Source organism: Oncorhynchus gorbuscha, unplaced genomic scaffold, assembly GCF_021184085.1.
Source record: "Oncorhynchus gorbuscha isolate QuinsamMale2020 ecotype Even-year unplaced genomic scaffold, OgorEven_v1.0 Un_scaffold_691, whole genome shotgun sequence".
Classification (NCBI taxonomy): Eukaryota; Metazoa; Chordata; class Actinopteri; order Salmoniformes; family Salmonidae; genus Oncorhynchus; species Oncorhynchus gorbuscha.
Genome location: NW_025745766.1, coordinates 329693 through 357313, shown reverse-complemented (window position 1 = coordinate 357313; position 27621 = coordinate 329693). Strand labels below are relative to the sequence as shown.

Sequence of the window (27621 nt, the reverse complement as noted above, 5' to 3'; positions counted from 1 at the left end):
CCCGCCCAGTCAGCATACTAGCTCCCCTCCCGTCCCACTCAGCATACTAGCTACCCGCCCACTCAGCATACTAGCTCCCCTCCCACTCAGCATACTAGCTCCCCGCCCACTCAGCATACTAGCTCCCCGCCCACTCAGCATACTAGCTCCCGCCCACTCAGCATACTAGCTCCCCTCCCACTCAGCATACTAGCTCCCCGCCCACTCAGCATACTAGCTCCCCTCCCCTCCCACTCAGCATACTAGCTCCCCTCCCACTCAGCATACTAGCTCCCCGCCCACTCAGCATACTAGCTCCCCGCCCACTCAGCATACTAGCTCCCTGCCCACTCAGCATACTAGCTCCCCTCCCACTCAGCATACTAGCTCCCCGCCCACTCAGCATACTAGCTCCCCGCCCACTCAGCATACTAGCTCCCCGCCCACTCAGCATACTAGCTCCCCTCCCACTCAGCATACTAGCTCCCCGCCCACTCAGCATACTAGCTCCCCTCCCCGCCCACTCAGCATACTAGCTCCCCTCCCGTCCCACTCAGCATACTAGCTCCCCGCCCAGTCAGCATACTAGCTCCCTTCCCGTCCCACTCAGCATACTAGCTACCCGCCCACTCAGCATACTAGCTCCCCTCCCACTCAGCATACTAGCTCCCCGCCCACTCAGCATACTAGCTCCCCGCCCACTCAGCATACTAGCTCCCCGCCCACTCAGCATACTAGCTCCCCTCCCACTCAGCATACTAGCTCCCCGCCCACTCAGCATACTAGCTCCCCTCCCTCCCACTCAGCATACTAGCTCCCCTCCCACTCAGCATACTAGCTCCCCGCCCACTCAGCATACTAGCTCCCCGCCCACTCAGCATACTAGCTCCCTGCCCACTCAGCATACTAGCTCCCCGCCCACTCAGCATACTAGCTCCCCTCCCGTCCCACTCAGCATACTAGCTCCCCGCCCAGTCAGCATACTAGCTCCCCTCCCGTCCCACTCAGCATACTAGCTCCCTCCCACTCAGCATACTAGCTCCCCACTCACTCAGTCTGTGTTTTCAGACTTCCTGGTAATTTTTCTTTCTATTCTGAGCATTTATCGCAGGGGGGTTATTAAGGGTAATGTGTCTGTCACTCAAAAGGCTATTTTACATGGGAATTAGAATGACTTTGAAGGGCAATGTTTAATGCTGAGTGCCAAGCAGAGGGGCATCAGGTTCCTTACAAAACTAGTGGTTAAGTGTTTTGGCCACAGAGCCTGAGTGACCAGTACCTGTTCAATGATGCACCTGTGGTCCTGGTAAACATAAGCTGGTAATCAGCCCTAGACTGGCACCAATCAGCATCCTTTGTCTCTCAGTGGGAGAACTCTGATCCCAAACAGCTGCTGCATATCACACAGATAACGTCCTCCTCTACCTACGCAATATACACGCACACACATAAATGCATGCACCCACACACACACACACACACACACACACACACACACACACACACACACACACACACACACACACACACACACACACACACACACACACACACACACACACACACACACACACACACACAGAACAATAAATTGAAGATATGTGCTCAGCAGGAAATCATAGTCTAGTTATACAACCATTCCCTCCTTCCTCCATCCAGTAACATGGTGGGGGAGGAGCTGGTGGGGGAGGAGCTGGTGGGGGAGGAGCTGGTGGGGAGGAGCTGGTGGGGGAGGAGCTGGTGGGGGAGGAGCTGGTGGGGGAGGAGCTGGCTCCAATGGTAAATAAAGCTGTGTTTGCTGAGAGACTTACTGTGTAACCTGCATTTACCCCATGGGTGACAGCATCTGACCACACAATCAATGGGGAGGAAGAGAGCTGAGGGAGAGGTTGAGCACTGGAGGGATTGTGTGTGTGTGTGTGTGTGTGTGTGTGTGTGTGTGTGTGTGTGTGTGTGTGTGTGTGTGTGTGGTGAGTGAGTGAGTGAGTGAGTGAGTGAGTGAGTGAGTGAGTGAGTGAGTGAGTGAGTGAGTGAGTGAGTGAGTGAGTGAGTGAGTGAGTGAGTGAGTGAGTGAGTGAGTGAGTGAGTGAGTGAGTGAGTGAGTGAGTGAGTGAGTGTGTGTGTGTGTGTGTGTGTGTGTGTGTGTGTGTGTGTGTGTGTGTGTGTGTGTGTGTGTGTGTGTGTGTGTGTGTGTGTGTGTGTGTGTGTGTGTGTGTGTGTGTGTGTGTGTGTGAGAGGGAGTTCAATGTTGGATAAATTAACCAGCATGGTCTGATAACCAGGTTATTGCAGGACTATAATTAAAAGGGGAAGGAGGAGGGAGACTGATTCTAACTCAGATCAATGAGATGCATGTTTGCCCTTCCATTCTGTCCAGATAGACTACATCCAGAATGCTTACCCCTCCATTCTGTCCAGATAGACTAGATCCAGAATGCTTACCCCTCCATTCTGTCCAGATAGACTACATCCAGAATGCTTACCCCTCCATTCTGTCCAGATAGACTACATCCAGAATGCTTACCCCTCCATTCTGTCCAGATAGACTACATCCAGAATGCTTACCCCTCCATTCTGTCCAGATAGACTAGATCCAGAATGCTTACCCCTCCATTCTGTCCAGATAGACTACATCCAGAATGCTTACCCCTCCATTCTGTCCAGATAGACTACATCCAGAATGCTTACCCCTCCATTCTGTCCAGATAGACTAGATCCAGAATGCTTACCCCTCCATTCTGTCCAGATAGACTACATCCAGAATGCTTACCCTCCATTCTGTCCAGATAGACTACATCCAGAATGCTTACCCCTCCATTCTGTCCAGATAGACTACATCCAGAATGCTTACCCCTCCATTCTGTCCAGATAGACTACATCCAGAATGCTTACCCCTCCATTCTGTCCAGATAGACTACATCCAGAATGCTTTCCTCTCCATTCTGTCCAGATAGACTACATCCAGAATGTTTTCCTCTCCATTCTGTCCAGATAGACTACATCCAGAATGCTTTCCTCTCCATTCTGTCCAGATAGACTACATCCAGAATGCTTACCTCTTCATTCTGTCCAGATAGACTACATCCAGAATGCTTACCCCTCCATCCTTTCAAAATCACATGAAATCACATTTTATTAGTCACATGCGCCAAGTACAACAGGTGTAGAACGTACAGTGAAATGCTTACTTACGAGCCCCTAACCAACAATGTAGTTTTAAAAAGTATGGATAAGAATAAGAAATAAAAGCAGCAAGTAATTAAAGAGCAGCAGTAAAATAACAATAGAAAGACTATATACAGGGGGGTACCGGTACAGAGTCAATGTGCGGGGGCACCTGTGGGTTGAGGTAATATGTACATGTAGGTGGAGTTATTAAAGTGACAATGCATAGATGATAACAACAGAGAGTAGCAGCGGTGTAAAGAGGGGAGGGGGGCAATGCAAATAGTCTGGGTAGCCTTGTGATTAGGTGTTCAGGAGTCTAATGGCTTGGGGGTAGAAGCTGTTTTGAAGCCTCTTGGACCTAGACTTGGTGCTCCGGTACAGCTTGCCGTGTGGTAGCAGAGAGAACAGTCTATGTCTAAGGTGGCTGGAGTCTTTGACATTTTTTAGGGCCTTCCTCTGACCCCTCCATCATGTCCAGACAGCCTTAGACTACATCCTATTGACTACATAGAGCACGTCTCCATTGAGTTAGTAGAGTGGAGAGGCTAACCATCCCCCCGGTATTTCCACCTGCTTTCGTCCACCCAGTCCAAAGCTTGTTGACTAACGTGCCGACCAAGGGGTAGATGAATCAACTCATTCCTAACAAAGCTTGTTGACTAATGTACTGACCAAGGGGTAGATGAATCAACTCATTCCTAACAAAGCTTGTTGACTAATGTACTGACCAAGGGGTAGATGAATCAACTCATTCCTAACAAAGCTTGTTGACTAATGTACTGACCAAGGGGTAGATGGATCAACTCATTCCTAACAAAGCTTGTTGACTAACGTACTGACCAAGGGGTAGATGAATCAACTCATTCCTAACAAAGCTTGTTGACTAATGTACTGACCAAGGGGTAGATGAATCAACTCATTCCTAACAAAGCTTGTTGACTAACGTACCAACCAAGGGGTAGATGAATCAACTCATTCCTAACAAAGCTTGTTGACTAATGTACTGACCAAGGGGTAGATGAATCAACTCATTCCTAACAAAGCTTGTTGACTAAAAAATGTGATCATATTACTCCAGTGCTAGCCTCTCTACACTGGCTTCCTGTCAAAGCAAGGGCTGATTTCAAGGTTTTACTGCTAACCTACAAAGCATTACATGGGCTTGCTCCTACCTACCTCTCTGATTTGGTCCTGCCGTAAATACCTACACGTACGCTACGGTCACAAGACGCAGGCCTCCTAATTGTCCCTAGAATTTCTAAGCAAACAGCTGGAGGCAGGGCTTTCTCCTATAGAGCTCCATTTTTATGGAACGGTCTGCCTACCCATGTCAGAGACGCAAACTCTGTCTCAACCTTTAAGTCTTTACTGAAGACTCATCTCTTCAGTGGGTCATATGATTGAGTGTAGTCTGTCCCAGGAGTGGGAAGGTGAACGGAAAGGCTCTGGAGCAACGAACCGCCCTTGCTGTCTCTGCCTGGCCGGTTCCCCTCTTTCCACTGGGATTCTCTGCCTCTAACCCTGTTACGGGGGCTGAGTCACTGGCTTTCTGGGGCTCTCTCATGCCGTCCCTGGGGGGGGTGCGTCACCTGGGTGGGTTGATTCATTATTGTGGTCAGCCTGTCTGGGTTGGCGCCCCCCCCTTGGGTTGTGCCGTGGCGAAGATCTTTGTGGGCTATACTCGGCCTTGTCTCAGGATGGTAAGTTGGTGGTTGAAGATATCCCTCTAGTGGTGTGGGGGCTGTGCTTTGGCAAAGTGGGTGGGGTTATATCCTTCCTGTTTGGCCCTGTCCGGGGGTGTCCTCGGATGGGGCCACAGTGTCTCCTGACCCCTCCTGTCTCAGCCTCCAGTATTTATGCTGCAGTAGTTTATGTGTCGGGGGGCTAGGGTCAGTTTGTTATATCTGGAGTACTTCTCCTGTCCTATTCGGTGTCCTGTGTGAATCTAAGTGTGCGTTCTCTAATTCTCTCCTTCTCTCTTTCTTTCTCTCTCTCGGAGGACCTGAGCCCTAGGACCATGCCCCAGGACTACCTGACATGATGACTCCTTGCTGTCCCCAGTCCACCTGGCCATGCTGCTGCTCCAGTTTAACTGGCCTGGGCCCTAGGACCATGTCCCAGGACTACCTGACATGATGACTCCTTGCTGTCCCCAGTCCACCTGGCCATGCTGCTGCTCCAGTTTCAACTGTTCTGCCTTACTATTATTCAACCATGCTGGTCATTTATGAACATTTGAACATCTTGGCCACGTTCTGTTATAATCTCCACCCGGCACAGCCAGAAGAGGACTGGCCACCCCACATATGCTCTCTCTAATTCTCTCTTTCTTTCTCTCTCTCGGAGGACCTGAGCCCTAGGACCGTGCCCCAGGACTACCTGACATGATGGCTCCTTGCTGTCCCCAGTCCACCTGACTGTGCTGCTGCTCCAGTTTCAACTGTTCTGCCTTATTATTATTCGACCATGCTGGTCATTTATGAACATTTGAACATCTTGGTCATGTTCTGTTATAATCTCTACCCGGCACAGCCAGAAGAGGACTGGCCACCCCATATAGCCTGGTTCCTCTCTAGGTTTCTTCCTAGGTTTTGGCCTTTCTAGGGAGTTTTTCCTAGCCACCGTGCTTTTACACCTGCATTGTTTGCTGTTTGGGGTTTTAGGCTGGGTTTCTGTACAGCACTTTGAGATATCAGCTGATGTACGAAGGGCTATATAAATACATTTGATTTGATTTGATTTGACTAACGTACTGACCAAGGGATAGATGAATCAACTCATTCCTAACAAAGCTTGTTGACTAACGTACTGACCAAGGGGTAGATGAATTAACTCATTCCTAACAAAGCTTGTTGACTAATGTACTGATCAAGGGGTAGATGAATTAACTCATTCCTAACAAAGCTTGTTGACTAATGTACTAACCAAGGGGTATAAGAAGCAGGTCAAGCCTATCAAAGCTTGTTGACTAATGTACTAACCAAGAGGTAGAAGAAGCAGGTCAAGCCTAACAAAGCTTGTTGACTAATGTACTGATCAAGGGGTAGATGAATTAACTCATTCCTAACAAAGCTTGTTGACTAATGTACTAACCAAGAGGTAGAAGAAGCAGGTCAAGCCTAACAAAGCTTGTTGACTAATGTACTGTTTTTATAGTCAACAGCTTGTGCAGTAAAGGGAATAATGAAGTAATCTATGGGACTTTAATGAGGACCAGCCAACCTTTTGATACAGGATACAGTGGTGAGTTTTAAAACTGTCACCTTGTGATAAAGCACCTGTCACCAGTGATAAAGCAAAGGGGTCTATGCTAGCAGGCATCCGAAGGCTGAAGAGTAGTGGCTGCTGCAATCTGGTAAATAGTTTCACCATAGTCAGGAACCAGCAGGAAGGTTGACTGTAAAATCTACCTCCTGCTATTAGGGAGAGGCAATATGTATTTTTTTTAAACTCAGGCCCACATTAAATTTGAGCTTTTTAACTAGATAATCCTTCTTTTGTTAAACATTCAATCTTTGTCAAATCAAATACCCATATATGTACAGGCGGAAACCTGACCGATGGGAGAACCAACCAATGAATAAATATGTAGTCCATCTTTAGCCTTTCGAACACATTATTAAGTACACATTTTCAAACCAACCCGGGCTTTCTGTAAGGTAACGAGGTCAGATTGCAACTCTAACTCTGCCTGAGCAACAGTGAGGTCATTGGCATACATCACAGTGTCATCTGCATACAGATGAATATAAAAATGTTTTAACAGATAGACCAATGTTATTGATTATAAATATTAAACAGAGCAGGTCCCAATACAGACCCCTGCTGTACACCTTCTTTAATAGCCAGGAAACTAAACTTGATACACATGATTGTCATGTTAAAATGTAGGTTAATTAATCTTCAATAAGCAGAGAGATTAATAAAGAAGGGATTGAGAGAATTGTAAAAAAAGAAAAAAAATGACGTAGATTTTTTTAGCAAGTCACTTACTTACATCATAAGTATAAAATGGTTGAAATAGAGAAGATCTCTATGAAAAGAGCTATCGATCTGCAGCTCAGGCAGCGTGTGCTCTGTGAAGACAGCTGTCCCTCCTCTCCGTCCACTAGGAAGTGCAGGCTAAGGAGCTGTGTGACTCCCTGTCGTACGGCGGCACCGTCGACCAGGAGAAGCTAATGGCGCCTGAGCCATGAAATGACGATTGGAATAAGCAGGAAATCCGGGAATCCTACAAACAGGATTTCTGGGAAAACAAGGGAATTTTCTTCTTCTTCTTCTTCTTCTTCATCTTCTTCAGACTGTGTTTCTTGCCTGGAAAACTCCGGTCTATAAAGGACCTTGGTTTGGGCTGTTGGAGGTGTTATGGACAGGGAGCCTTGGATCAATAACTCAATAGAAACACATGCTGTGAGCTCAGGAAAGAGTTGTATTATTAAGGAGTGTAACTGGGGGTTCAGTCACTGTCTACTGCTTTCCTCCTGTAATGAAGGTGTGCATCCCGAATGGCACACTTTTTACGATGTAGTGCACTACTTCCGACCAGAGCCCTTATGGTCCCTGGTTAAAATAGTGCTCTATATAGGGAATAGGGTGCCATTTTGGAACGTAGACCAGGAGTGCGTATGAAGGCGCCAGCAGCCTCAGCTGTTAATATCAGCTAAGTCCACAAACTGCCTATAGAAGCAAACACTGAGCCGCTGCTCATTTTCTCTTGTACATCATGAGTAATGGGTTTGCCCACCTCCACTGTCTGCATCACAAAGGGCGACCTTTTCGTCATCTTATTGGATGAGGGGTGTGTCTACGGGCCTCTCTGGAGAGACCTTTACAGTTTGTGGTGTTAGCTGACACTACAGACTGGTGTTTTGATAAGACGGTATATTAGACTCTACAGAGTGGTGTTTTGTTAAGACGGTATATTAGACTCTACAGAGTGGTGTTTTGTTAAGACGGTATATTAGACTCTACAGAGTGGTGTTTTGATAAGACAGTATATTAGACTCTACAGAGTGATGTTTTGATAAGACAGTATATTAGACTCTACAGAGTGGTGTTTTGTTAAGACGGTATATTAGACTCTACAGAGTGGTGTTTTGATAAGACAGTATATTAGACTCTACAGAGTGGTGTTTTGATAAGACAGTATATTAGACTCTACAGAGTGGTGTTTTGTTAAGACGGTATATTAGACTCTACAGAGTGGTGTTTTGGTAAGACAGTATATTAGACTCTATCGACTGGTGTTTTGTTAAGACAGTATATTAGAATCTACAGAGTGGTGTTTTGATAAGACAGTATATTAGACTCTACAGAGTGGTGTTTTGATAAGACAGTATATTAGAATCTACAGAGTGGTGTTTTGATAAGACAGTATATTAGAATCTACAGAGTGGTGTTTTGATAAGACAGTATATTAGACTCTACAGAGTGGTGTTTTGGTAAGACAGTATATTAGACTCTACAGAGTGGTGTTTTGTTAAGACAGTATACAGGACTCTATAGAGTGGTGTTTTGTTGAGACAGTATATTAGACTCTACAGAGTGGTGTTTTGTATATTGGACTCTACAGAGTGGTGTTTTGTTAAGAAAGTATACAGGACTCTATAGAGTGGTGTTTTGTTGAGACAGTATATTAGACTCTACAGAGTGGTGTTTTGTAAATTGGACTCTACAGAGTGGTGTTTTGTTAAGAAATTATACAGGACTCTATAGAGTGGTGTTTTGTTGAGACAGTATATTAGACTCTACAGAGTGGTGTTTTGTATATTGGACTCTACAGAGTGGTGTTTTGTATATTAGACTCTACAGAGTGGTGTTTTGTATATTGGACTCTACAGAGTGGTGTTTTGTTAAGACAGTATACAGGACTCTATAGAGTGGTGTTTTGTATATTGGACTCTACAGAGTGGTGTTTTGTATATTGGACTCTACAGAGTGGTGTTTTGTTGAGACAGTATATTAGACTCTACAGAGTGGTGTTTTGTATATTGGACTCTACAGAGTGGTGTTTTGTTGAGACAGTATATTAGACTCTACAGAGTGGTGTTTTGTATATTGGACTCTACAGAGTGGTGTTTTGTTGAGACAGTATATTAGACTCTACAGAGTGGTGTTTTGTATATTGGACTCTACAGAGTGGTGTTTTGTTGAGACAGTATATTAGACTCTACAGAGTGGTGTTTTGTATATTGGACTCTACAGAGTGGTGTTTTGTTGAGACAGTATATTAGACTCTACAGAGTGGTGTTTTGTATATTGGACTCTACAGAGTGGTGTTTTGTTGAGACAGTATATTAGACTCTACAGAGTGGTGTTTTGTATATTGGAATCTACAGAGTGGTGTTTTGTTGAGACAGTATATTAGACTCTACAGAGTGGTGTTTTGGAAACAGGCTGTAATACGGACTGACTGCTGGGAACATGTCTACAACTTCATCAGCAAGCTGTCAAACTATCCTACATTAAGTAACACGCTGCATGCTGTTCAGCCCAACATCATTAGTTGACTGTGTTTGTCAGTGGAGCTACAGTAGCTAGCAGACGACAGGCTACAACAAGCTAACTCAGCTGATGGAATCACTGGTGACCGATATACTTACACATATTTTGTGCAGGAGTAGAGAGATGTCGTTTTTGTTTTTACAACTTTCTCACTGTCTATCAGAGTGTGTGTCTTGTGTCTGCTGCAGGTCCCCGGTGCCCATGTTTTATAGCAAGTGAGTCATGCTTCAAGGTATATTAGTACCTGGCTTGCTCGCAAAAGTGTCAGATGGGTCATCAATGCTCCTTTTGACTAAACCACTTTAGGGCGGCAGGTAGCCTAGTGGTTAGAGTGTCGAGGTGGCAGGGTAGCCTAGTGGTTAGAGTGTCGAGGTGGTAGGTAGCCTAGTGGTTAGAGTGTAGAGGTGGTAGGTAGCCTAGTGGTTAGAATGTAGAGGTGGTAGGGTAGCCTAGTGGTTAGAGTGTAGAGGCGACAGGTAGCCTAGTGGTTAGAGTGTAGAGGTGGTAGGGTAGCCTAGTGGTTAGAGTGTAGAGGTGGTAGGGTAGCCTAGTGGTTAGAGTGTAGAGGCGGCAGGGTAGCCTAGTGGTTAGAGTGTAGAGGTGGCAGGGTAGCCTAGTGGTTAGAGTGTAGAGGTGGCAGGTAGCCTAGTGGTTAGAGTGTAGAGGTGGCAGGGTAGCCTAGTGGTTAGAGTGTAGAGGGGGCAGTGTAGCCTAGTGGTTAGAGTGTAGAGGCGGAAGGGTAGCCTAGTGGTTAGAGTGTAGAGGCGGCAGGGTAGCCTAGTGGTTAGAGTGTAGAGGGGGCAGTGTAGCCTAGTGGTTAGAGTGTAGAGGCGGAAGGGTAGCCTAGTGGTTAGAGTGTAGAGGCGGCAGGGTAGCCTAGTGGTTAGAGCGTTGGACTAGTAACCGGAAGGTTGCAAGTTCAAACCCCTGAGCTGACAAGGTACAAATCTGTCGTTCTGCCCCTGAACAGGCAGTTAACCCACTGTTCCCAGGCCGTCATTGAAAATAAGAATTGGTTCTTAACTGACTTGCCTGGTTAAATAAAGGTTAAATAAACAATAAAATAAAAGTTGTAGACTCAAGTGGTCCCTTGTGGTGATGTGTGTTTTGTCCTATATACATTTATTTAATGCCCCGTCCCCTCAGGAGGCCTTATTGCCTTCTGGTAGGCCGTCAATCTGAACAAATCTGTTGTTCTGCCCCTGAACAAGGCAGTTAACCCACTGTTCCTAGGCCAGTTAACCCACTGTTCCTAGACCAGTTAACCCACTGTTCCTAGACCAGTTAACCCACTGTTCCTAGACCAGTTAACCCACTGTTCCTAGACCAGTTAACCCACTGTTCCTAGACCAGTTAACCCACTGTTCCTTAGACCAGTTAACCCACCGTTCCCTAGACCAGTTAACCCACTGTTCCTAGACCAGTTAACCCACTGTTCCTAGACCAGTTAACCCACTGTTCCTAGACCAGTTAACCCACTGTTCCTAGACCAGTTAACCCACCATTCCCTAGACCAGTTAACCCACTGTTCCTAGACCAGTTAACCCACTGTTCCTAGACCAGTTAACCCACTGTTCCTAGACCAGTTAACCCACTGTTCCTAGACCAGTTAACCCCACTGTTCCTAGACCAGTTAACCCCACTGTTCCTAGACCAGTTAACCCACTGTTCCTAGACCAGTTAACCCACTGTTCCTAGACCAGTTAACCCCACTGTTCCTAGACCAGTTAACCCACTGTTCCTAGACCAGTTAACCCACTGTTCCTAGACCAGTTAACCCACTGTTCCTAGACCAGTTAACCCACTGTTCCTAGACCAGTTAACCCACTGTTCCTAGACCAGTTAACCCACTGTTCCTAGACCAGTTAACCCACTGTTCCTAGACCAGTTAACCCACTGTTCCTAGACCAGTTAACCCACTGTTCCTAGACCAGTTAACCCACTGTTCCTAGACCAGTTAACCCACTGTTCCTAGACCAGTTAACCCACTGTTCCTAGGCCCACTGTTCATTGTAAATAAGAATTTGTTCTTAACTGACTTGCCTAGTTAAATAAAAAATTAAATGAATCACTATCGAACACAACAGCAAGTGTCCACTCGATAATGTGCTTAGGGGCCAAGTGTTGGGTTTGACATTGTTTAACACTCACACTTGACGTCCCCCCCCCCCTTACTGGCACTGACTATGCTGATAGTAACTTTGATGAAAAATGAACTTGATATGACTGTGATACAGAGCCTTCAGGAAGTATTCACACCCCTTGACTGTGATACAGAGCCTTCAGGAAGTATTCACACCCCTTGACTGTGATACAGAGCCTTCAGGAAGTATTCACACCCCTTGACTGTGATACAGAGCCTTCAGGAAGTATTCACACCCCTTGACTGTGATACAGAGCCTTCAGGAAGTATTCACACCCCTTGACCTATTCCACATTTTGTTGTGTTACAACCTGATTTCAAAATGGATTGAATGGATTTTTTCTCACCTATTTACGCACAACATGGTGTTTTAAGTAATGTTCACAAATGTATTGAAAATTAAATACAGAAATATCTCATTTACATACCTATGTATTCACACCTCTGAGTCAATACAACACCCGTTCTGACCGTCGCATTCTGTTAAAGGTCCCCAAAGCACACACATCCCTGGTCGCTCGTCTTTTCAGTTCGCTGCAGCTAGCGACTGGAACGAGCTGCAACAAACACTCAAACTGAACAGTTTTTATCTCAATCTCTTTATTCAAAGACTCAGTCATGGACACTCATACTGACAGTTGTGGCTGCTGTGTGTGATCTATTGTTGTCTCTACCTTCTTGCCCTTTGTGCTGTTGGCTGTGCTCAATAATGTTAGTACCATGTTTTATCCTGCTACCATGTTGTGTTGCTACCATGTTGTTGTCATGTAGTGTTGCTACCATGCTGTGTTGTCATGTAGTGTTGCTACCACGCTGTGTTGTCATGTAGTGTTGCTACCATGCTGTGTTGTCATGTAGTGTTGCTACCACGCTGTGCTGTCATGTAGTGTTGCTACCATGTTGTGTTGTCATGTAGTGTTGCAACCACGCTGAGTCGTCATGTAGTGTTGCAACCACGCTGTGTTGCTACCATGCTGTGTTGTCATGTAGTGTTGCTACCACGCTGTGTTGTCATGTAGTGTTGCTACCACGCTGTGTTGTCATGTAGTGTTGCTACCATGTTGTGTCGTCATGTAGTGTTGCTACCATGCTGTGTTGCTACCATGCTGTGTTGTCATGTAGTGTTGCTACCACGCTGTGTTGTCATGTAGTGTTGCTACCACGCTGTGTTGTCATGTAGTGTTGCTACCACGCTGTGTTGTCATGTAGTGTTGCTACCATGCTGTGTTGTCATGTAGTGGTGCTACCACGCTGTGTTGTCATGTAGTGTTGCTACCATGTTGTTGTCATGTAGTGTTGCTACCATGCTGTGTTGTCATGTAGTGTTGCTACCATGCTGTGTTGTCATGTAGTGTTGCTACCACGCTGTGTTGTCATGTAGTGTTGCTACCATGCTGTGTTGTCATGTAGTGTTGCTACCATGCTGTGTTGTCATGTAGTGTTGCTACCATGCTGTGTTGTCATGTAGTGTTGCTGCCATGCTGTGTTGTCATGTAGTGTTGCTGCCTTGTTATGTTGTTGTTATATTGTGTTGCTACCGTGTTGTTGTCATGTAGTGTTGCTACCATGCTGTGTTGTCATGTAGTGTTGCTGCCACGCTGTGTTGTCATGTAGTGTTGCTGCCTTGTTATGTTGTTGTTATATTGTGTTGCTACCGTGTTGTTGTCATGTAGTGTTGCTGCCTTGTTATGTTGTTGTTATATTGTGTTGCTACCGTGTTGTTGTCATGTAGTGTTGCTACCACGCTGTGTTGTCATGTAGTGTTGCTACCACGCTGTGTTGTCATGTAGTGTTGCTACCACGCTGTGTTGTCATGTAGTGTTGCTACCATGCTGTGTTGTCATGTAGTGTTGCTACCATGCTGTGTTGTCATGTAGTGTTGCTACCACGCTGTGTTGTCATGTAGTGTTGCTGCCTTGTTATGTTGTTGTCATGTAGTGTTGCTACCACGCTGTGTTGTCATGTAGTGTTGCTGCCACGCTGAGTCGTCATGTAGTGTTGCTACCATGCTGTGTTGTCATGTAGTGTTGCTACCACGCTGTGTTGTCATGTAGTATATATATATATATATAAAATATATGCCATTTAGCAGACGCTTTTATCCAAAGCGACTTACAGTCATGTGTGCATACATTCTACGTATGGGTGGTCCCGGGAATCGAACCCACTACCCTGGCGTTACAAGCGCCATGCTCTACCAACTGAGCTACAGAAGGACCACGTTGCTACCACGCTGTGTTGTCATGTAGTGTTGCTACCACGCTGTGTTGTCATGTAGTGTTGCTACCACGCTGTGTTGTCATGTAGTGTTGCTACCATGTTGTTGTCATGTAGTGTTGCTACCATGCTGTGTTGTCATGTGTTGATACCACGCTGTGTTGTCATGTAGTGTTGCTACCATGCTGTGTTGTCATGTAGTGTTGCTACCACGCTGTGTTGTCATGTGTTGATACCACGCTGTGTTGTCATGTAGTGTTGCTACCATGCTGTGTTGTCATGTAGTGTTGCTACCATGCTGTGTTGTCATGTGTTGATACCACGCTGTGTTGTCATGTAGTGTTGCTACCATGCTGTGTTGTCATGTAGTGTTGCTACCACGCTGTGTTGTCATGTCGTGTTGCTACCACGCTGTGTTGTTATGTAGTGTTGCTAACACGCTGTGTTGTCATGTAGTGTTGCTACCACGTTGTGTTGTCATGTAGTGTTGCTACCACGCTGTGTTGTCATGTAGTGTTGCTACCATGCTGTGTTGTCATGTAGTGTTGCTACCACGCTGTGTTGTCATGTAGTGTTGCTACCACGCTGTGTTGTCATGTAGTGTTGCTGCCTTGTTATGTTGTTGTTATATTGTGTTGCTACCATGCTGTGTTGTCATGTAGTGTTGCTACCATGCTGTGTTGTCATGTAGTGTTGCTGCCACGCTGTGTTGTCATGTAGTGTTGCTACCACGCTGTGTTGTCATGTAGTGTTGCTGCCTTGTTATGTTGTTGTTATATTGTGTTGCTACCATGCTGTGTTGTCATGTAGTGTTGCTGCCTTGTTATGTTGTTGTTATATTGTGTTACTACCATGCTGTGTTGTCATGTAGTGTTGCTGCCACGCTGTGTTGTCATGTAGTGTTGCTACCACGCTGTGTTGTCATGTAGTGTTGCTACCACGCTGTGTTGTCATGTAGTGTTGCTGCCTTGTTATGTTGTTGTTATATTGTGTTGCTACCATGCTGTGTTGTCATGTAGTGTTGCTGCCTTGTTATGTTGTTGTTATATTGTGTTGCTACCATGCTGTGTTGTCATGTAGTGTTGCTACCATGCTGTGTTGTCATGTAGTGTTGCTGCCACGCTGTGTTGTCATGTAGTGTTGCTACCACGCTGTGTTGTCATGTAGTGTTGCTGCCTTGTTATGTTGTTGTTATATTGTGTTGCTACCATGCTGTGTTGTCATGTAGTGTTGCTGCCTTGTTATGTTGTTGTTATATTGTGTTACTACCATGCTGTGTTGTCATGTAGTGTTGCTGCCACGCTGTGTTGTCATGTAGTGTTGCTACCACGCTGTGTTGTCATGTAGTGTTGCTACCACGCTGTGTTGTCATGTAGTGTTGCTACCACGCTGTGTTGTCATGTAGTGTTGCTGCCACGCTGTGTTGTCATGTAGTGTTGCTACCATGCTGTGTTGTCATGTAGTGTTGCTACCATGCTGTGTTGTCATGTAGTGTTGCTGCCTTGTTATGTTGTTGTTTTAGGTCTCTCTTTATGCAGTGTTGTGTTGTCTCTCTTGTTGTGATGTGTGTTCTGTCCTATATTTATATGTTTTTTATTTTATTATTTATTTTTGAATCCCAGCCCCCGTCCCCACAGGAGGTCTTTTGTCTTCTGGTAGGCCGTCATTATAATTAAGAATTTGTTCTTAACTGACTTGCCTATTTAAATAAAGGTTAAATAAAATAAAGTGTTTTGTAGAAGCACATTTGGCAGCGATTACAGCTGTGAGTGTTTCTGGGTAAATCTCTAATAATAGAATGTCTGATAATAGAATGTCTGATAATAGAATATCTGATAATAGAATACATGATAATAGAATGTCTGATAATATAATATCTGACAATAGAATGTCTGATAATAGAATGTCTGATAATAGAATGTCTGGTAATAGAATGTCTGATAATAGAATGTCTGATAATAGAATGTCTGATAATAGAATATCTGACAATAGAATGTCTGATAATAGAATGTCTGATAATAGAATATCTGATAATAGAATGTCTGATAATAGAATGTCTGATAATAGAATATCTGACAATAGAATGTCTGGTAATAGAATGTCTGATAATAGAATGTCTGATAATAGAATGTCTGATAATAGAATATCTGACAATAGAATGTCTGATAATAGAATGTCTGATAATAGAATGTCTGATAATAGAATGTCTGATAATAGAATGTCTGATAATAGAATGTCTGATAATAGAATGTCTGATAATAGAATGTCTGATAATAGAATATCTGATAATAGAATACATGGATTGTTCAATACCTTCCCCAAAATTCTTATCAAAATTCTTTGATCTCTGTCAAATTGGATGTGGATCATTGCTCGACAACCATTTTCCAGACTTGCCATGGCTTTTCAAGTAGATCTGAGTCAAAACTGTCTTCTTTGTAAACAACACCAGTGTAGATTTGGCCTTGAGGTTATTGGTGTATTCAAGTCCGTGTCTGGTGGAAAACAGACAGAACCAAGTTTTCCTTGAGGATTTAGCTCCTTTTTATCATGTTTTTTTATCTGGAAAAACTCTCCAGCCCTTAACTATGACAAGTATACCCATAACATGATGCAGCCACCACTATGCTTGAAAATATGTGTGATACTCAGTAACTCAGTAATGAGTTGTATTGGATTTGCCTCAAACACAAAACTTTGTGTTCAGGACATAAAGTTAATTTCTTTGCCCCATTATTTGCAGTTTTTTTACTTTCGTTCCTTGTTGCGAACAGGATCCATGTTTTTATTTTGTACAGGCTTCCTTCTTTTCACTCTGTCAGTTAGGTTAGTATTGTGGAGTAACTACAATGTTGTTGATCTATCCTCAGTTTTCACCAGTCACAGCCATTAAACTCTGTCAGTGAGGTTAGTATTGTGGAGTAACTATAATGTAGTTGATCCATCCTCAGTGTTCTCCTATCACAGCCATTAAACTCTGTCAGTTAGGTTAGTATTGAGGAGTAACTACAATGTTGTTGATCCATCCTCAGTGTTCTCCTATCACAGCCATGTTTTAAAGTCACCATGGGTCTCTCCGGCAACTGAGTTGTATTGATTGGGTGTATTGATACACCATCCAAAGTGTAATTATTAACTTCACCAGAGGCTCAAAAGGGGATTTTCAATGTCTGCTTTTATCATTTTTACCCATCAACCAATAGGAGCCTTACTTTGTTAAACATTGGAAAACCTTCCTGATCTTTGTGGTTGAATCTGTGTTTGTAATTCACTGCTTGACTGAGGGACATTAGAGATAATTGTATGTGTGGGGTACAAAGATGAGGTAGTCATTAAAAAATTATGTTAAACACTATTATTACACACAGTGAGTCCATGCAACTTATTCTGTGACTTGTTAAGCACATTTTTACTCCTGAACTTATTTAGGCGTTTCCATAACAACGGGGTTGAATACTTATTGACTCAAGACATTTTAGCCTTACAATTTGTTATAATTTGTACAAATAAATGTAACATTTTAAAATGTAAAAATTCTTACATTTAAACCCGGCTAAATACTCACCAATATATCTTACATTTAAACACGGCTAAATACTCACCAATATATCTTACATTAACACACAGCAAAATACTGCCCAAAAGGTGGTAACCATGGTAATGATGAAGATGATGATAATGATAATTGCTTTAGTTACTGTAACTGTTCTTACTTAAAAGTTGTCTGTAAGAGTCTGTGAGGTTTTGTCCGCCTTCAAACGGGTTGACGAATGGCTGACAGAGCTTCTGGGCTGGGAGAGAAGACAGAACACATGGATCAGCCAATCACATCTTCCCTCCCTCATCCCCTCCCCCTCATATCCTCCCCCCCATCTTCTCCCCCTATTCCCCTCCCCCTCATATCCTCCCCTCATCTTCTCCCCCTATTCTCCTCCCCCTCATCTCTTCTCCCTCATCTCCTCTCCCTCATCTCCTCCCCTCATCTCTTCTCCCTCATCTCCTCTCCCTCATCTCCTCTCCCTCATCTCCTCTCCCTCATCTCCTCTCCCTCATCTCCTCCCCCTAATCTCCTCTCCCTCATCTCCTCCCCCTATTCTCCTCTCCCTCATCTCCTCCCCCTCATCTCCTCTCCCTCATCTCCTCTCCCTCATCTCCTCCCCTCATCTCCTCCCCTATTCTCCTCTCCCTCATCTCCTCTCCCTCATCTCCTCCCCCTCATCTCCTCTCCCTCATCTCCTCCCCCTCATCTCCTCCCCTCATCTTCTCCCCCTATTCTCCTCCCCTCATCTCTTCTCCCTCATCTCATCTCCCTCATATCCTCTCCCTCATCTCCTCCCCTCATCTCCTCCCCCTATTCTCCTCTCCCTCATCTCCTCCCCTCATCTCCCCCTATTCTCCTCTCCCTCATCTCCTCTCCCTCATCTCCTCCCCTCATCTCCTCCCCTCATCTCCTCCCCTCATCTTCTCCCCTCATCTCCTCCTCCTCATCTCCTCCCCTCATCTCCTCTCACTCATCTCCTCCCCTCATCTCCTCTCCCTCATCTCCTCTCCCTCATCTCCTCCCCTCATCTCCTCCCCCTCATCTCCTCCCCCTCATCTCCTCTCCCTCATCTCCTCATCTCCTCCCCTCCCCTCATCTCCTCCCCCTCATTTCCCTCCCAGTCTGTTTCTAAACACCACAGCAGTCCTAGCCTGGATGTCAGTCTGTTTCAAAACACCACAGCAGTCCTAGCCTGGATGTCAGTCTGTTTCAAAACACCACAGCAGTCCTAGCCTGGATGTCAGTCTGTTTCTAAACACCACAGCAGTCCTAGCCTGGATGTCAGTCTGTTTCGAAACACCACAGCAGTCCTAGCCTAGGTTGACTTTTATGTTATGACATTGTTACATTGACTGTTTTTGTTCCAGCCCAGTACTAATACACCTGTTCCACGTAATCAATGTCGTTACGATAAGTCTAATAAGTTGAATCAGCTGTATTAGTGCTGGGTTGGAACAAAACACTTGCACAGGACAAGGACTAAAGAACAGAACAGCAGAGAAAGGGGTTTTATTTGTAAAAGAGACCTGGGGCTCAATATAATGTCTGATAATAGAATGTCTGATAATAGAATGTCTGATAATATAATGTCTGATAATATAATGTCTGATAATATAATGTCTGATAATAGAATGTCTGATAATAGAATGTCTGATAATAGAATGTCTGATAATAGAATGTCTGATAATAGAATATCTGATAATAGAATGTCTGATAATATAATATCTGATAATAGAATGTCTGATAATAGAATGTCTGATAATAGAATATCTGATAATAGAATGTCTGATAATATAATGTCTGATAATAGAATGTCTGATAATAGAATGTCTGATAATAGAATATCTGATAATAGAATGTCTGATAATAGAATGTCTGATAATAGAATATCTGATAATAGAATGTCTGATAATAGAATGTCTGATAATAGAATGTCTGATAATAGAATGTCTGATAATAGAATGTCTGATAATAGAATGTCTGATAATATAATATCTGATAATAGAATGTCTGATAATAGAATGTCTGATAATAGAATGTCTGATAATAGAATGTCTGATAATAGAATGTCTGATAATAGAATGTCTGATAATAGAATACATGATAATAGAATGTCTGATAATAGAATGTCTGATAATAGAATGTCTGATAATAGAATGTCTGATAATAGAATGTCTGATAATAGAATACATAATAATAGAATGTCTGATAATAGAATGTCTGATAATAGAATGTCTGATAATATAATATCTGATAATAGAATGTCTGATAATAGAATGTCTGGTAATAGAATATCTGATAATAGAATACATGATAATAGAATGTCTGATAATAGAATGTCTGATAATAGAATGTCTGATAATATAATATCTGATAATAGAATGTCTGATAATAGAATGTCTGATAATAGAATATCTGATAATAGAATGTCTGATAATAGAATATCTGATAATAGAATACATGATAATAGAATGTCTGATAATAGAATGTCTGATAATAGAATGTCTGATAATATAATATCTGATAATAGAATGTCTGATAATAGAATATCTGATAATAGAATGTCTGATAATATAATATCTGATAATAGAATGTCTGATAATAGAATATCTGATAATAGAATACATGATAATAGAATGTCTGGTAATAGAATATCTGATAATAGAATGTCTGATAATAGAATGTCTGATAATAGAATGTCTGATAATAGAATGTCTGATAATAGAATGTCTGATAATAGAATGTATGATAATAGAATGTCTGATAATAGAATGTCTGATAATAGAATGTCTGATAATAGAATGTCTGATAATAGAATACATGATAATAGAATGTCTGATAATAGAATGTCTGATAATAGAATGTCTGATAATAGAATACATGATAATAGAATGTCTGATAATAGAATGTCTGATAATAGAATGTCTGATAATAGAATGTCTGATAATAGAATGTCTGATAATAGAATGTCTGATAATAGAATGTCTGATAATAGAATACATGATAATAGAATGTCTGATAATAGAATGTCTGATAATAGAATGTCTGATAATAGAATGTCTGATAATAGAATGTCTGATAATAGAATGTCTGATAATAGAATACATGATAATAGAATGTCTGATAATAGAATACATGATAATAGAATGTCTGATAATAGAATGTCTGATAATAGAATGTCTGATAATAGAATACATGATAATAGAATACATGATAATAGAATGTCTGATAACAGAATGTCTGATAATAGAATACATGATAATAGAATACATGATAATAGAATGTCTGATAATAGAATGTCTGATAATAGAATGTCTGATAATAGAATACATGATAATAGAATGTCTGATAATAGAATGTCTGATAATAGAATACATGATAATAGAATACATGATAATAGAATGTCTGATAATAGAATGTCTGATAATAGAATGTCTGATAATAGAATGTCTGATAATAGAATATCTGATAATAGAATACATGATAATAGAATGTCTGATAATAGAATATCTGATAATAGAATACATGATAATAGAATGTCTGATAATAGAATGTCTGATAATAGAATGTCTGATAATAGAATGTCTGATAATAGAATGTCTGATAATAGAATATCTGATAATAGAATGTCTGATAATAGAAGTCTGATAATAGAATACATGATAATAGAATACATGATAATAGAATGTCTGATAATAGAATGTCTGATAATAGAATGTCTGATAATAGAATACATGATAATAGAATGTCTGATAATAGAATGTCTGATAATAGAATACATGATAATAGAATGTCTGATAATAGAATACATGATAATAGAATACATGATAATAGAATGTCTGATAATAGAATGTCTGATAATAGAATGTCTGATAATAGAATACATGATAATAGAATGTCTGATAATAGAATGTCTGATAATAGAATACATGATAATAGAATGTCTGATAATAGAATATCTGATAATAGAATACATGATAATAGAATGTCTGATAATAGAATGTCTGATAATAGAATATCTGATAATAGAATATCTGATAATAGAATATCTGATAATAGAATATCTGATAATAGAATGTCTGATAATAGAATGTCTGATAATAGAAACTTTAGCTGACACTTATCCAAAGCATCTTAAAGCCATGTAGTACCAGCTGAGCTACAGGGGACTACACTATACATGTTATAACCTGGTAGTACCAGCTGAGCTACAGAGGACTACACTATACATGTTATAACCTGGTAGTACCAGCTGAGCTACAGAGGACTACACTATACATGTTATAACCTGGTAGTACCAGCTGAGCTACAGGGGACTACACTATACATGTTATAACCTGGTAGTACCAGATGAGCTACAGGGGACTACACTATACATGTTATAACCTGGTAGTACCAGCTGAGCTACAGGGGACTACACTATACATGTTATAACCTGGTAGTACCATGCTGTACCAGCTGAGCTACAGGGGACTACACTATACATGTTATAACCTGGTAGTACCATGCTGTACCAGCTGAGCTACAGGGGACTACACTATACATGCTATAACCTGGTAGTACCAGCTGAGCTACAGTGGACTACACTATACATGTTATAACCTGGTAGTACCATGCTGTACCAGCTGAGCTACAGGGGACTACACTATACATGTTATAACCTGGTAGTACCATGCTGTACCAGCTGAGCTACAGATGGTCACACTAAGCCACAAAGGACCAGTATCTGACTCCCTGCTAGAAGAAAAGTAAGACGCAGTGACTTACAGTTGCAGGTCCTCCACAGTCCTGAGTGTGAGTTGAGAGAGAGGTTGGAGATGTTTTCCCTCTGAGCGACATCTATCAGGTACCAGTAGTCTGTCCCTATGGCCACCCCCAGCAACACAAAACTGGACACTCCACACACAGCTACAAAAAGTGCCAGAGCTCCCAGAGTCATCCTCACCATACTGAGAAGAGGAGAGGAGAGAGGAGAGAGAAACAGAGAGAGTGATAGACCTGGTGAGGCAAATCAGAGCGAGAAAGAAAGAGGTGTACAGAGCATGAGGGAGTGAGAAAGAGAAATGAAGAGAAACACAGAGGGAGAGAGTAGGAGGACAAGAAGAGAGAGAGAGAGAGGAGGGGAGAGAGGAAAAGAGAGGGAAATGGAGAGAAACACAGAGAGAGGGATAGAGGAGGAGGACAAGAAGAGAGAGGAAGGAGGAGAGAGGGACAGGAAGAGAAACACAGAGGGAGAGAGGAAAAGTACAAGAAGAGAGAGAGAGGAACAGAGAGAGAGAGAGGAAGAGAGGGAGAGAAACAGAGAGAGAGAGAGAGAGAGAGAGAGAGAGAGAGAGAGAGAGAGAGAGAGAGAGAGAGAGAGAGAGAGAGAGAGAGAGAGAGAGAGGAACAGAGAGAGAGAGGAACAGAGAGAAAGAGGAACAGAGAGGGAGAGGAACAGAGAGAGAGAGAGAGAGAGGCAGAGAGGGAGAGGAACAGAGAGAGAGAGAGAGGAACAGAGAGAGAGAGGGAGAGGCAGAGAGGGAGAGAGAGGAACAGAGAGAGAGAGAGAGGAACAGAGAGAAAGAGGAACAGAGAGGGAGAGGAACAGAGAGAGAGAGAGAGAGGAACAGAGAGAAAGAGGAACAGAGAGGGAGAGGAACAGAGAGAGAGAGAGAGAGGCAGAGAGGGAGAGGAACAGAGAGAGAGAGAGAGGAACAGAGAGAGAGAGAGAGGCAGAGAGGGAGAGGAACAGAGAGAGAGAGAGAGGAACAGAGAGAGAGAGAGAGAGGAACAGAGTGAGAGATCAGAGTGTCAAACACACAGTGGAAGAGGGTGAATAAGAGAAGTATACAGGGGGTGAAAGATAAAGAGATGGAGCTGTAGTGGACTGTCTCTATGTCAGACTGTGTATCTGCCGTCTGTGGAGTGGAGGTGTATCTCTGTGTCCTGGTCTGGTACTGAAGTAGTCTACCTACCACAGGGTTTCCCAAACTCAGTCCCATGGGCCCCTCTGTGCACGTTTAGGTTTTTCCTCTAGCACCCCACAGCTGATTTAAATAACCAAGGCAAGGGGAAACATAAACATAAACGTGTGTGTGGGGGAGGTACAGGACCAAGAGGGGCCCAGGACCCAGAGGGTGGGCCAGGAACAAGTTTGGAAAACCCTGTCCTACCAGACGGTCGATCAGTAGGGTGTAGTACCATCATGGGCCAGATGAGGGTAGCGTGGGACAGACAATGTGCATTTTGAATGTTCGTTATGATCTCTGTGTCTGTATCAGCAACATCAGTAGTAACACTAGTATCAATAGTAGTATCAGTAGTAACACTAGTATCACTAGTATCACTAGTATCAATAGTAGTATCACTAGTATCACTAGTTGTATCACTAGTAACAATAGTAGTATCAGTAGTATCACTAGTAGTATCACTAGTATCACTAGTTGTATCACTAGTAACAATAGTAGTATCACTAGTAGTATCACTAGTATCACTAGTAGTATCACTAGTATCACTAGTAGTATCAGTAGTATCAATAGTATCACTAGTATCAATAGTAGTAACACTAAGTAGTATCAGTAGTATCAATAGTAGTATCAGTAGTATCAATAGTAGTAACACTAGTATCACTAGTAGTATCACTAGTAACAATAGTAGTATCACTAGTAACAATAGTAGTATCAGTAGTATCACTAGTAGTATCATTAGTATCACTAGTAGTATCACTAGTAACAATAGTAGTATCACTAGTAACAATAGTAGTATCAGTAGTATCACTAGTATCACTAGTATCACTAGTATCACTAGTAGTATCAGTAGTAACACTAGTAGTATCACTAGTATCACTAGTAGTATCAGTAGTAACACTGGTAGTATCACTAGTAACAATAGTAGTATCACTAGTATCACTAGTAGTATCAATAGCAGTATCACTAGTATCACTAGTAGTATCACTAGTATCACTAGTAGTATCACTAGTATCACTAGTGGTATCACTAGTAACAATAGTAGTATCAGTAGTATCACTAGTAGTATCACTAGTATCACTAGTAGTATCAATAGCAGTATCACTAGTATCACTAGTAGTATCACTAGTATCAATAGTAGTATCACTAGTATCACTAGTAGTATCACTAGTATCACTAGTAGTATCACTAGTATCACTAGTAGTATCAATAGCAGTATCACTAGTATCACTAGTAGTATCACTAGTATCACTAGTAGTATCACTAGTATCACTAGTAGCATCACTAGTATCACTAGTAGTATCACTAGTATCAATAGTAGTAACACTAGTATCAATAGTAGTATCAGTAGTATCACTAGTAGTATCACTAGTATCAATAGTAGTAACACTAGTATCAATAGTAGTATCAGTAGTATCAATAGTAGTATCACTAGTATCACTAGTAGTATCACTAGTATCAATAGTAGTAACACTAGTATCAATAGTAGTATCAGTAGTATCAATAGTATCACTAGTATCAATAGTAGTAACACTAATATCAATAGTAGTATCAGTAGTATCAATAGTATCACTAGTATCAATAGTAGTATCAGTAGTATCAATAGTAGTAACACTAGTATCACTAGTAGTATCACTAGTATCAACAGTAGTATCACTAGTATCAACAGTAGTATCAATAGTATCACTAGTATCAATAGTAGTATCACTAGTATCACTAGTAGTATCACTAGTATCAATAGTAGTATCAATAGTATCAATAGTATCACTAGTATCAATAGTAGTGTCAGTAGTATCACTAGTAGTATCACTAGTATCAACAGTAGTATCAGTAGTATCAATAGTAGTATCAGTAGTAGTATCACTAGTAGTATCAGTAGTATCAATAGTAGTATCACTAGTAGTATCACTAGTAGTAACACTAGTATCAATAGTAGTATCAGTAGTATCACTAGTAGTATCACTAGTAGTATCAGTAGTATCAATAGTAGTATCAGTACTATCACTAGTAGTATCGATAGTAGTATCACCAAACGTGCAAACGTGCACAACACAGTTCACAGACCGTGTCAATAATAATGGCACAGATACAAAGATGAGTCCTCTATCTATCTCTATGCAGCTGCCCAAGCTGTCACAGACGCTAAAATGGCACAGACACAAAGATGAGTCCTCTATCTATCTCTAAGCAGCTGCCCAAGCTGTCACAGATGCTATAATGGCACAGACACAAAGATGAGTCCTCTATCTATCTCTATGCAGCTGCCCATGCTGTCACAGACGCTAAAATGGCACAGACACAAAGATGAGTCCTCTATCTATCTCTATGCAGCTGCCCATGCTGTCACAGACGCTAAAATGGCACAGACACAAAGATGAGTCCTCTATCTATCTCTATGCAGCTGCCCATGCTGTCACAGATGCTAAAATGGCACAGACACAAAGATGAGTCCTCTATCTATCTCTATGCAGCTGCCCATGCTGTCACAGACGCTAAAATGGCACAGACACAAAGATGAGTCCTCTATCTATCTCTATGCAGCTGCCCAAGCTGTCACAGACGCTATAATGGCACAGACACAAAGATGAGTCCTCTATCTATATCTAAGCAGCTGCCCAAGCTGTCACAGACGCTATAATGGCACAGACACAAAGATTAGTCCTCTATCTATCTCTATGGGTTTTACAAAATATGTATTTTTGATTTTTTTTGCCATTTATTTGACCTGCTAGTGCTGGCTGCAATGAGTCCTACAGCAGGGTTAATACACACTGCTCTGGCTCAGAGGCTCCAAAGACGTGCTCTGACCATCATCTGTCTGCCATATGTGTGCAGGAATATACACTGAACAAATGTACAAACGCAACATGTACAGTGTTGGTCCCATGTTTCATGAGCTGAATTAAAAGATCCTAGAAATCCCACAAAAAAAAAAGCTTATTCCTCTCAAATGTTCTGCACACATTTGTTTTACATCCCTGTTAGTGAGCATCTCTCATTTTGTCAAGATAATCCATCCACCTGACAGGTGTGGCATACCAAGAAGCTGATTAAACAGTATGGTCATTACACAGGTGCACCTTGTGCTGTCACACAACATAATGCCACAGATGTCTCAAGTTTTGAGGGAGCGTGAAATTAGCAGGCCAACAGCAGAAATGTCCACCAGAGCTGCTGCCAGAGAATGTAATGTTAATTTCTCTCCACCTCTCCACCTCCAATGTCATTTTCGAGAATTTGGCTGTACGTCCATCCGGCCTCAGAACCGCAGACCCCGTGTAACCACGGCAACCCAGGAACTCCACACTGGGCTTCTTCACCAAATTGATTCTGTGTTTCTCTGAGACATGTATGGACCGTATCATCTCTCAAATTGATTATGTGTTTCTCTGAGACATGTATGGACCGTACCATCTCTCAAATTGATTGTGTGTTTCTCTGAGACATGTATGGACCGTACCATCTCTCAAATTGATTGTGTGTTTCTCTGAGACATGTATGGACCGTACCATCTCTCAAATTGATTGTGTGTTTCTCTGAGACATGTATGGACCGTACCATCTCTCAAATTGATTGTGTGTTTCTCTGAGACATGTATGGACCGTACCATCTCTCAAATTGATTGTGTGTTTCTCTGAGACATGTATGGACTCTCAAATTGATTGTGTGTTTCTCTGAGACAAGATATAACCAGCGCTGGAGGAGGCATGCCACAGACCAGCCAATCAGAATTACTTTTACCCAGCGCAGGAAGAGGCATGCTACAGACCAGCCAATCAGAATGACTTTTACCCAGCGCTGGAGGATGCATGCTACAGACCAGCCAATCAGAATGACTTTTACCCAGCGCTGGAGGAAGCATGCTACAGACCAGCCAATCAGAATTACTTTTACCCAGCGCTGGAGGAGGCATGCTACAGAACAGCCAATCAGAATGACTTTTAGCCAGTGCTGGAGGATGCATGCTACAGACCAGCCAATCAGAATGGCTATTACCCAGCGCAGGAGGAGGCATGCTACAGACCAGCCAATCCGAATGACTTTTACCCAGCGCTGGAGGAAGCATGCTACAGACCAGCCAATCAGAATGACTTTTACCCAGCGCAGGAGGAGACATGCTA

At 42.5% G+C, this 27621-nt stretch overlaps 1 protein-coding gene across 1 annotated transcript in view; it reads right to left on the bottom strand.

Annotated features, from left to right (window-relative positions):
* LOC124019826 (transmembrane protein 114-like) overlaps window positions 1-22615 on the bottom strand; it is a 48138-nt gene extending 25523 nt beyond the window's left edge. The window contains exons 1-2 of the mRNA XM_046335260.1: window positions 22320-22615; window positions 17725-17802 (exon numbers count right to left, since the gene is read on the bottom strand). Coding sequence (XP_046191216.1) covers window positions 17725-17802; window positions 22320-22500 — 259 coding nt within the window. The 5' untranslated portion in view covers window positions 22501-22615. The remainder of the gene's footprint in view (window positions 1-17724; window positions 17803-22319) is intronic.
* Between the last annotated feature and the right edge of the window lie 5006 nt (window positions 22616-27621).